Consider the following 12,208-nt stretch of genomic DNA (forward strand, 5'->3'; position numbering starts at 1 on the left):
GCACCAGCCGTAACTGAGAGGAGTCCTGATGCTGCTGATGGCCAGGCAGACCCCACAGGGCAAAGAATGGGTAAACACACTGTTCCCTGTCTTTGAATCCTAATTTGAGCAACTTTGGGAAAGACAGTATCAAGACAGAAGTCATTCCATAAGAAGAAATAAGCGTTTTTAAAGCACTGTATTCATCTTGTTGCTAGAAACATGAAGCTCTCATTAACACCATTGTGATTTTTACATGTGTGTGGTGAAGTACTGAAAATATTTAGAGATGTGATAAGTGGAGTGACACCTTGCAGCAAGATGTTCTCTTTAATTTAAATATATATTCTGAAGTTAAACTATCAAAATGTAACAAACATGACAAGTTTTGTTACCCCAATCTGATAAAATGCAACAAAAATGGAACGGCATTAGTTTCTACAAGTGCCATGAAAATTACAAAACATCACTGCTCACCTCCTGCCAGGATTATGTGTACTAGAAACAGTTATGAAACCAAATAATCACTCATGTAGTTTGAATTTCACTTTTATGTGAAAGACTAGCCCAAGACCATTTGCTCATTTGCTGCTTCAGTCACAGTGAAGGTCTCTCTTGAAGCTGTAAATGGGACTTGAGTGTGATTTTCACACACTGTTAGTCCCTATTTATATGATTAATCCCATTTAGGTCACAGAAAAAAAAGGAAAAAATTCACTGAGTAATCCTGAATTTACATGAGGCAAAATCTAAATGTGGAATGGCTATTACTGGTTTAAAAATAATTTTTAAAAAAGCGTACAAAACATTTAAACAAAAGTACTTAAACTCTACTGAGAATAATTTCATTTTAGACATAGCACTTTTTTCTCCTAACATTTAGTCAATATATGAATTTTAAGTAGAACATGATTTACCTCTTCGCAAAAAGAATGTGCAGTTTTATCAAGTTGGAGTGAAGAACCCCCCCAGGAAATCCATCATGAAGCATTTGATTTGCTAAAGCAAAATTAAATTTGCCTGGTAATTTTTGGAAGGATTTTCCACTGGACTTCCAGTGGCTCAGTTTATAAAAGAGCCATGACTTGAGTGCCGTTCGTATTCCATCTGCTTTAAGAAACAATTCTTGTAAGCAGAAATGAAACAAAATCATCCTTGGATATAAAAATAACATCTTGCCAGGTTAGGATGTTAGCTGGTATAGTGACTGCAGATTTTTCAACAATTATACCAAGGCAAATAATCACCAACCAAATAATTGGTCTGTGATGTAAAAAAGCCCTGCAGACATGACCTTGGTCAGCTTAACTCTGTAACAGACTTCTTACATGACTCTGGCAGTAAAGTCATCCAAAACTGGAGATAGAAAATCAGAGGGGAAACCCAGAGCATGGCCATGCTATTCACTTCTGCAGTGACACCCAGGATCTGCCTAGCTGCTGAGAAAATGTAGGGCAATGCTAAGCTAGCTGCACGCTACACCGGCCACTACACCAGGCACTACAACAGTCTCGAAAAGCCCAGGACCCTAGAGGCGTGAGATGGACGCACATAACCTTACACACTTTCCTTCTTTGCCCATCTAGGTATCTGGCTCAACAAAGATCTTGCCGTTAAACCAGTAACATACCAAAATATGACCAATTACTTCTGGTCACTTTCTTCAGGCCATGCTGATGTTCAGCTGGACCAAGAAGAGGGCCTTTCTTTCTGCTGTTTCTCTCCTCATGCCTGTAGAATATTACTAGCACATAAAGTTGCCAGGGAGGGGAACATCAATTCATCCCACTCCTACCACCTTGATGCCAGTGCCAGCAACAGATGCCCAGAGTCTGGAGAGGGATCACAGGTCAGCAGGAGAGCACCTGAAGAGCAGCACAAAGGAATTCCAGACAGTAAGTCAGCTTCACTGCAGGCCCAACTTAAATATCTCTATGCAAACACACACAGCATGGGGAATAAACAAGAGGAGCTGGAGACGTTCGCACACCTGCAGGGCTACGATCTTACTGGCATCACAGAGATGTGGTGGGATGGCTCCTATGAGTGGAGTGTTGGAATGGAAGGATACACGCTCTTTAGGAAGGACAGGCAAGGGAGACAAGGAGGGGAAGTCATCCTTTATGTCAATGACCAGCTGGAGTGCATGGAGCCCAGCCTAAGGATGGAAAAGGAGCCGACCAAGATATTAGGGGTCAGGATTAAAGGGAAGGCAGGGACAGGTGACATTATAGTGTGGGTATGCTACAGGCCATGCAACCAGAAAGACCAAGAGGATGAGGCCCTCTAGAGACAGATAAGAGCAGCCTCATGTTCGCAAACACCGGTCCTCATGGGGGACTTCAACCACCCTGATATCTGTTGGAGGGACAACACAGCAGGGCATAAGAAATCCAGGAGGTTCCTGGAATGTGTTGATGACAAATTCCTTCTCCAAGCAATACAGGAGATGCTATGCTGGAACTTCTTCTCAGCAATGAGGAGCGGCTGGTGTGGAGTGTGAAGCTCGAGTGCAGCCTTGGCTGCAGTGACCATGAAATGGTGGAGGTCAAGTTCCTTAGGGCAGTGAGGAGGGCGTACAGCACCCTGGACTTCAGGGAAGCAGACTTTGGCCTCTTCAGGGATCTGCTTGTCAGAGTACCATGGGATAGAGCCCTGGAGGGAAGAGGGGCCCAAGAAAGTTTGTTAATATTCAGGAATCACCTCCTCCAAGCTCAGGAGCAATGCATCCTGACAAAGTGAGGCAAAAATACCAAGAAGCCTGCATGGATGAACAAGCTGGTCCTGGACAGGCTCAAACACAGAAAGGAAGCCTACAGAGGGTGGAAGCAAGGACAGGGGCCTGGGAGGAATACAGAGAAATTGTGCGAGTAGCCAGGGGTCAGGTTACAAAAGCCAAAGCCCTGATAGAATTAAGTCTGGCCAGGGATGTCAAGGACAACAAGGAAAGCTTCTAGAGGTATGTCAGTGATAAAAGGAAGACTAGTGAAAATTTAGGCCCCCTCTGAAAGGAAACAGGAGACCTCTGGTTACCTGGGATATGGAGAAGGCTGAGGTACTGACTGATTTTTTTGCCTCAGTCTTCACTGGCAAGGGCTCCAGCCACATGGCCCAGGATGCAGAAGGCAAAGGAGGGGACTGGGAGAATGCAGAACTGCCCACTATAGAAGATCAGGTTCAAGACCATCTAAACAACCTTAAGGCACATAAGTCCATGGGACCCGACGAGATGCATTCGCAGGTCCTGAGGAAACTGGTGGGTGGTTAAGCCACTATCCATCATACTTGATAAGTCATGGCAGTCTGGTGAAGTTCCCACTGACTGGAAGAGGGGAAACATAACTCCCATTTTTAAAGAAGGAAAGAAGGAAGACCAGGGGAACTATAGGCCAGTCAGTCTCATCTCTGTGCCTGGCAAAATCATGGAGCAGATCCTTCTGCAAGCTATGCTAGGGGACATGGAAAATAAGGAGGTGATTGGTGACAGTCAACATGGCTTCACGGGGTTACAGCATTGGTGGAGAAGGGAAGAGCATCTGATGTCATCTACCGGGACTTGTGCAAAGCATCTGATGCTGTCCCACATGACATCATTGTCTCTAAATTGGAGAGACATAGGTTTGTCAGATGGACAACTTGGCAGAGAAGGAGCTGGCTTGATGGTTCTACTCAAAGAGTTGCAGTCAACAGCTCGATGTTCAAGTGGAGAGCAGTGACCAGTGGTGTTCCTCAGAGGTCAGTATTGGGACCATCACTGTTTAACATCTTTGTTGGTGACACGGCCAGTGGGATTGAGTGCACCCTCAGCAAGTTTGCTGATGACACCAAGCTGTGTGGTGTGGTCAACATGCTGGAGGGAAGGGATGTCATCCAGAGGGACCTGGACAGGCTTGAGAGGTGGGCCCCTGTGAACCTCATGAAGTGCAAGGTCCTGCACATGGGTCAGGGCAATCCCAAGCAAAAATATAGGCTGGGCAATGAGTGGGTTGGGAGCAGCCTCACGGAGGACTTGGGGGTATTGGTTGACAAGAAGCTCAACATGACCTGGCAACATGTGCTTGCAGCCCAGAAAACCAGCTGTATTCTGGGCTGCATCAAGAGAACTGTGGCCAGCAGCATTGAAGGCGATGATTCCCTGCTTCTGTTCTGCTCTCCTGAGAGCCCACCTGGAGTACTGAGTTCAGTTCTGTATAAGAAGGACATGGACCTGTTGGAGCAAGTCTAGAGGAAGATGATCAGGGGGCTGGAGCACCTTCCCTATGAGGACAGGCTGAGAGAGTTGGGGTTGCTCAGCCTGGATAGGAGAAGACTCTGGGGAGACCTTATAGCAGCCTTCCAGTACTTAAAGGGGACCTGCAGGAAAGATGAGGAGGGACTTTTTACAAGGGCACATAGTGACAGGACAGGGGGTAGTGATTTTAAACTGGAAGAGGGTAGATTTAGATTAAATATAAGGAAGAAATTCTTCACTATGAGGGTGGTGAGACACTGGCACAGGTTGCCCAGAGAAGCTGTGGCTGCCCCCTCCCTGGCAGTGTTCAAGGCCAGGTTGGACGGGGCTTTGGGCAACCTGGTCTAGTGAAAGGTGTCCCTGCCCAGGGCAGGGGGGCTGGAAGTAAGCGGTCTTTAAGGTCCCTTCCAACCCAAATCATTCTATGATTCTACTTTTGACATCTGTGAGAGCTGCCTGAGCAGTTTTTCATTTCTAGAGACCTATGTGTAAATGTGGAACTGTGGCAGAAAGAGGATAATGTGAGAATTGATGAACTCCCTCTTGGTGTAATGCTTAGTGAATTTTTGTTCGCTACCCAAATTCTCATCACAGTATAATAAATGTGATATTTGCTGCAAAGGAGAAAACCAGCAGTGAATACCAGCCATATCATACTGAGAAAGCAAATATATTGCAAAAAATATTTTATTAGCAGTACTGTTCAAATTTTAAATTATGTGCCTGAAAATATTATATGGAAAACTTTTGCACACGAAGTCTACACTTGAACAGTAGATAACTACCAAGTTCACACTGACAATAAAGAAAAAATAAAGTACGATTTTCTCATCCTACTGTGGAAAAGTAAACATTTCTGTGCAACTACTGTCATAAATCCCTGAAAATGTATTAAGTGATCTGACACCAAGAAGCAGTTTTCCTGCAAAATAGTACAGATCCAGCAAAGTCAGCTTCTTCAACACTGTCACTTTGTTCCCAAGTAATCCACAAGAATTACAAGTCTGGGATAATATCAAAACCAGTATGTTTCCATTTCCCAACACCAGAAATAACAGCTGCTTGTATCCAGGTGCTTATTGCTTATCTATTATTGTTCCTGGTATACAATACCCAGGATAGTTGATTTTCTCACTTAATCTCTAATTTAACTTTTAAAATACTGCACAAGATTTCCAGTCCTCAGCTCCAAATATTAATGTGGCTCTGTAGTACATAAATATGTGATTTTACTGTAATAAGACCAGAAACTGTATATAATGATTAAAATCTGTTCACAAATCATTGTATTCAGTCTTGTGAATTTTTATTGAAGCATAAGAAAAAACAAAAGGTTCCTTGCATAGTTTTTCACTTCAGCAGTGTCTTTACAGCAGCTGTAGAGGAACGCAGATTGTCTTCATTATTTATTTATTAAAAAGCTGAATTTGTTCAAACTTCTTTTTAATCTCACATTTTAAAATAATTTGCAAATAGTCTTTTAGTTGAAAAGATGACTAAAATCAGCATATCAGTTTCAGTAGTCTAGATTATCACACATTATATGTCAAGTGTTGGTATAAGAAAGATATTCTTATATTAGTAATTTATGACTGTACTCTTTGATTCATCCCTTTACATTCAGGGACATATATTTTAGAAGAATGACAGAATAAAGAGTAGTCTATTATTTATTTATTTTTAAATTGTAGTAGAGTTCAGCTGGAATCATAAGGCAGAATATCCTGAAGTTTTATGTCAGTTTTCCAAAGTTGCAGGACTGCCTACAGAATCTCTCCTTAGAGGGCTTTGCTCAACAGTCCTACCAGAAAAAACATTCCTAGATCTTGATACTGTCAGAAGTCTGAAGCTTTTCTACATTGTGCCTGCGATACTGATTTAATCCTTCATGTCTGCCTCTACCATCAAAAATCTGTACTCTAATCTTTGAGGCTCTGGTTCAGGCTCAAAGTAAATTGTCCAACTTTACCTTATGTGCCACAGAGAAGCAATACCATTGTTTTATTTTTGTCTTGGTCTCCTTTCTCTCCTTAGCCTAGCACATTTCAGATATATTTGTTCCATATAAAAAATAATTTTAAAAATAGCACATACTCCACATAGCAAAAACTCCACCAAATAAGCAGCGATGGAGAGCAGCCTGGCATGGTCACAGAAACCACCTGCAGGATGACTTTCATACCACTGCCCTCAGAAGAGCAGTTTAGGTTTATCTGCCAACCCACTATCCTCGTGCTGTCCCAGTGGGATGTTGAACTGGATTTGGCATTTGTAGAGCAACTAACACCTCAAAATATTTTACATACATGTTTGTAACTCATGTTTCAAGTGTCACCTCCTGTTTTCTTCTTTTTATTGCAAGGAGGCAAACATTGCTGGTTGGGCTTTGTTTTTGTTGTGGGCGGATTTTGGGGGGGGGTTTGGTGGTGTGGTTTTGTTTGAGTTTTGGGGGTTTCTGGGGTTTGTTTTGTTTTTTTAAAAATACAGTATTGTTTCCTAAAAGTTCATTGCTCTCAACCGCTTATTCCCCACTGATTACAAAATTATTATCACTTCTTTATGACAATTTCCACAGCAACCAGTATCATCTCAGAGTGCTGTGACTTCAAGTGGAAAATAAGCACCATAAATTCATGCAAATGTCACCTGTTACAACAAGAAACAAGAGACAAGGAAACAGAAATTGTCACATGTGAAACAGCAGTGTCAAAATAGAATACATGTCAAAGTTTTTTCATGAAATATTACTACATTCTTCTTACAATAAACATGTCAGTTCAGCACAGAAAGCTTCCAGCTGAGCACAATGCTCTCAACACCCATAAGTCAGATTGTGTAACAGATGTTAAATGTAAAATCCATTAAGACCAATTAGTTTCTACAGAAGAAAAAAACAGTAATAGCATGCACAGGCAATCCCGCATTACACAACAGTACTGGGAGATAGAGTGAACCGCGAAGAAAAATGAAAAAAAAAAAAAAAGACAAAAGCTTAAAAATGTAAATCACATCCTTTCCTCACAAAGAGACCAGCTAACTGAAGGTATGTTATGTTGCCTGCAGCCACGTGAAGCAAGGTCTCCTGGTTTCTCGTCTCCTGTGTTCAGCTAGAAGCAACTTTTGTGAAGGCCATGACCTACTGCACACCAACAGGTAATTAATCAGTGGTCTGCTATGGCAGCTTTAAAGTAAGCAACAAAAGAGTTGAGCGTCTTCCTCAAACTGCATGTGCATTTCATGTCATGTTAACTGACCCAAGTCATCCTCACATGTGGTAAGGTGAGAGCTTCAATAGCATGGAGCCAAGCTATCAGGGGAGGAAAAAAAAAAAAAAGGAATAGTTTGTGGTACACTCTGGTAGAGCCTTTTTGCTACCACATAAAAATTTACTCCTTTTATTGACTATTAAGAGACAGAATTTGTAATGGACACACGGAACAGATCTGTGAGCACATTTCAGAACAAAGCCACCAATGCAAGGTGCAAGTTAAATTCTGGCCATGTAGTAATTGTGTAGATAAATGAAGCTGTCATTGCATACATGATAGCTTGCACACCACTGGGGGCAAAGAACCTAGTATTTTTTATAGGAATTATGCATACTAAGAAGGAAAGTCTTTCTCTCTGTACTTGTCAGGACATGTTGCTAAAGGCTGAAGCATTATTTCCTCATAAGGAGTTTCAAACGACCTCTGGTTCTTCAGTCAGAATTAGTCCGCAACAGCTAATTTATCCCTAGATGAATATCCCTAGATATTAAGCAACTCATAAATTAATTAAATATTATATCTGTAGTATCCAAGGTGAATTTCATCTGCTGGAATGTTTAGGAATATAAAGGAATTTCCATTTTTTTTTAAAAAAAGTAATAGATGGTCATTTAAACACAAAATACCTACTGAAGTTTGAGAGATACTAGAAACAGACCTGGAATCTGTTCCACAAACCACAGATTAAACTTTTAGCCTTCAAACATTCCTTAGTAGCTCTCAGTGAGAAACTCATGCGGCTACTCATAACCTAAGGAAATGAGCAGAATGTATATACCCTCATATATTTTTCCAATTGCTTTCCTATCTACCACTACTAGAAAACAGAGTTGTCCACAAGTCCTCAGGAGAAATGATGAAAGAGATGTTTGTGTGGCTGCTACAGAATTACAGACCAACAACTAATACAGTTTCTGGTATCAAGATGTTCATGCTGTGAGTAACAAATGCAAATGCAGCTAGGGCTTTTTTCCAGTGGAACATAAAACTAGGTTTCTTCTCCACTAGAACTGAATTAAGTGTCAGGCACTGGTCAAAACCAGAATTGGCTCCCTAAAGTTTTTTGTCTCAATATTTTTGTCTGTAAGGCACAGTCCAGGGTTGGACATTCTCCATGGGAGCTCTTGAAATCACCAACCTCCCAACCAAAACTGCCTCCTTTCATCATGGGGAATTATGGATCATGGGAACATGTGGCAAGGCATAAATTGGAAAGTGACTGCTTTTGTGTATTAAGCTCTGTTTGTGAGTGAGGAAGGAATACGGTCCTGGCTAATGCTGTTGGAGAGCCTACAGCCAGTAACCCTGACCACTCTTCTCACCCCTGGTGCAGAGCACTAAAGCTTCCAAGGTTTGCTCTCCCTTGGATGGATTCTTGTGCAGCAGTCTGGCAAAACAATGGCAAACACCCAATCCATCCAGGACATTTAATAAAGTATTCTTTCATCAACAGTCTACATCAACTGGACATTTAGTCAGTTTAAAGAAAAAAAAAACAAAACAAACCCCCAAAAATTAAAGCATTACTTCAGGCATTGTGTTTTGCTCGTTTCTCCTCCTGTTTTGGTGATTTTTGAAGTTTTGCCTCCATGTTGCCATATTTCTGAAAAAAATAATCTATCTAATCATACAGAAATGTATAAAATTGTTAAACAAAAAGGTTGCTAAAACCATAACCAGCAACCGAAAATATGCCCCCATCTTTTCAACCTTATCTCAGCCATTATTTGCACTCAGAAGTAAAAAAAAAAAAAACAAAAACAAAACACACCCAAAAACATTAAGCAAAACCATAATTTTTCAGTTAACTGTATCAATTTAAGTAATTATCTGTTTTACTTTTTACAACATCGTAAGCCGGAAGACTAAAAATCGAAACAAAAATCATGATGTACAACATCCAATTCATCCCTGGCTTTATTCTACATAAATCAGTGGTATTACACCAGGGATTAATTTGGAACACTGATCTGAATTAGAGCACTGTTCAACACAGCAACCTCATCATAACAGACAAAAAAAAATTCCAAAGCATCATAAGCATCACAAACACAAATAATTATGCATCTACAAATCTATTTCTGAGCAAACAAGAACAAACTATTGATAATAACAATAAGAAATGTCTACTGTTTAGAAAATCAGTATGTCCACTTTTCTCAGAAAGGAGATTTAATAATCATGTAAAATAATTGATAGAAGTCCACCCAGAAGAATGTAAAGCTCCTCTACAGCTCAATTTTTACATATCCTGATGAAATACAACCGACAATAAACTATGCAGTGAATCTTCAAAAACTCTTTTAATATAGTTTTGACGATGTAAGTGCTTCAGTCTGCTCAGCAAAGTGTGGTCACCACCTAAATAACATAAAACAATGTAAACTATTTAATGAATTTCCCTCCTCTATTAAATACCATGTCTAGGTCCAGTTCTGCACGCAAAACAGGTTGCTTCTGTTTAGCTGCTCTGGTGGTGAAGTTCCTTAGAGGCTGCATCTCCCACCACAGCACAAAGGCAGGCAGATGCTCTACCAAAGCATCCCCCTCCTGCGCTCAGGGAGCGTGAGACCACGCAGAGGCCAAAGAAGAAAGAAGTGAATGGAGAACACCTCTCTTCCACAGGCTTACTCGACTTTCAAACACATCTGTACAGTTTAAGGCTGCCTCTGCCTTTCAAAGACAAATCTCTGCCAGGGGATGGTATTCTCCATCCAGCTGCGGTTTCATTACCTGAAGCCACTGCCCAGCCAGTGCCCTACATAGCACTACACACTTCGCCAGATTGAAACTCATTCGTCACCGCTCGATTTTCCTATTTGCGAGTGACCTGAAACCTTTAAGGCTACCTACAACCAACTACCGAAGTTGCTTAGGAGCTTGTGTACTGGCTACGGCATGGTTTATTTTCTTCTTTCCTTTTTTTTTTTTTTTTTTTTTTTTAACACCTTGGAGCCAGACCCTTTCATGCTCCTCGGGAAGTTGGCCGTGCCCCGGCTGCCCCTTCTCTCACGGAGACTGTGCCCAGGCGCAGTGCGCTCACTTGGGAAGGTAACGCAGCGATAAAATATTAAAACCCTTCCTTGCTCGGGGCTCCGCCGTGGCAGTCTCTGCACCGCCTCGCTGGCAGGGAGCGCCGCAACCCGCCGCGGCGGAGCCAGCGCTGCGCCCGCGCCTCGCCCGCACCCCCCGCCCGGCCAGCGGGGCTGGGACCCCTCCCCGCCGCCGTAGCCTCCGGCACCGGCGCGACGCCCCGCCGGGAGACCCCGACACGGGGCAGGTGGGACCGGGGGGCTGGTCCTCCCCGCGGCACACTCGGCACCGAAAGGTGGGAGCAGCCCCGATGGCTCCACGGAGCGGGGGGAGCTGCGCCCTGGCCGCGCTCCGACCGGCGGCATCAGGCAGCCCTGTCCCGCCCTCCGCCCCCCCCCAAAAGAAAATTTGAACTGTGGCGGTGACAGCGCCGAAAGAGGGGGTGAAGGTGGCTGCCCCAATTCCTCTCGAGCTACATGTTGCTTTGGGACAGCAAGGGTTGGAGCGGGGGGGGTGCGGAGGTACTTTTAACTGCACACCGCCACGCACCCCCCGGGGATGGGGAGGCGGCGGGGGCGCGGGCAGCACTTACTGAAGAAGATGTACTCGGTGTAGCTGCTCCAGATCTTGTCGTCCCTGTACTGGTTGATGAAAGCGGCGGTGCCGGTGGAGTTGCAAGCCACCATGTGGAAGCCCGCCTCGGAGAGCCGGTCGAAGGCTTGCTCCAGGTAAGTGAATTTGAGGTAGAAGCGGGAGGTGTACTTCTCGGGGGGGCGGTCGGGGTCGCGGCTCTCGTTGAGGGTCTCGCCGAAGACCTCCTTGGCCAGGGCGATCCTGCCGCACACCATGATGCGGGCGACGCGGCGGAACTTGGCGTCCGCCTGGTTGTCCCGCACCGTGGTGTAGGAGCCGCGGTAGCCCACGGTGAGGAAGCCCGAGCGCTTGTCCAGCGCCGCCCGCTGCAACCGGTCGCTGCTGCCCTGCGAGTTGCTGTCCTCCAGGTCGCTCTGGCAGCCCTCGTCGTTGAGCGAGCTCTGCTTGGCGACCTTGGGCGAGAGCAGCTTCACTAGGTCGCCCAGCTGGAAGTACTCGGCCTCCCGCAGGAGCCGCTCCTTCTCGGGGAAGTGCTCGGGCAGCGCCAGCTGCTTGTCCCGCAGGTAATCCAGCACGTACCTGAAGAGGAAGCCGTCGCGGTCGATGAAGAAGCGCGCCCGGCTGTCCCTGGGCAGCTGCCGGGCGGCCGCCGGGCCGCCCCGGCACGGGGAGAACATGGTGGCCAGCGTGCTGTCCGGGACGCTGAGCAGCGTGGAGTGCCTCGTCACGTACACCTGGCCCCCCACGTTCAGCTCCACCACCTCGGGGAACGGCGAGCCCGACGGCCCCGACACCATGTCGCTGATGGGCAGGATGCTGCCGCCCGCCTCCTTCAAAGCCATGGCTGCGAGCGGGCGGCCGCGAAGGAGGGTCTCCCTCCTAAAAAAGGCGGCCTCCCTCCCCTCCCCTCCACCCACCCCACCTCTCCCCTCCTTCTCCTCCTCCTCCTTCCCCCGCCGCCTGGCGCGCCCGGAAGCGCCTGGACGGAGCCGCTGCTCCCGCCGCCCCCCGGCACGGCGGCGGGCGGCACGGCCCCGGGGCGCGGCGCCGGCCCTCACCTGCCCCGCGGCGGCCCCTCGGCGGGCCGGGCCGGGCCGGGCCG

General features: G+C 45.5%; 1 protein-coding gene across 2 annotated transcripts in view; it reads right to left on the reverse strand.

The window, feature by feature from the left end:
• The window catches only part of KCTD8 (potassium channel tetramerization domain containing 8), a 101,765-nt gene extending 89,777 nt beyond the window's left edge, over positions 1 to 11,988 (reverse strand). Inside the window, exons 1-2 of one of the 2 annotated variants that reach the window (XM_074903817.1) lie at positions 11,105 to 11,988; positions 1,670 to 1,685 (exon numbers count right to left, since the gene is read on the reverse strand). In XM_074903817.1, coding sequence (XP_074759918.1) covers positions 1,670 to 1,685; positions 11,105 to 11,948 — 860 coding nt within the window. In that variant the 5' untranslated portion in view covers positions 11,949 to 11,988. The remainder of the gene's footprint in view (positions 1 to 1,669; positions 1,686 to 11,104) is intronic. The other variant, XM_074903816.1, reaches the window with a different exon arrangement.
• Between the last annotated feature and the right edge of the window lie 220 nt (positions 11,989 to 12,208).

The sequence above is a fragment of the Athene noctua genome, chromosome 4 (assembly GCF_965140245.1).
Source record: "Athene noctua chromosome 4, bAthNoc1.hap1.1, whole genome shotgun sequence".
Taxonomy (NCBI): Eukaryota; Metazoa; Chordata; class Aves; order Strigiformes; family Strigidae; genus Athene; species Athene noctua.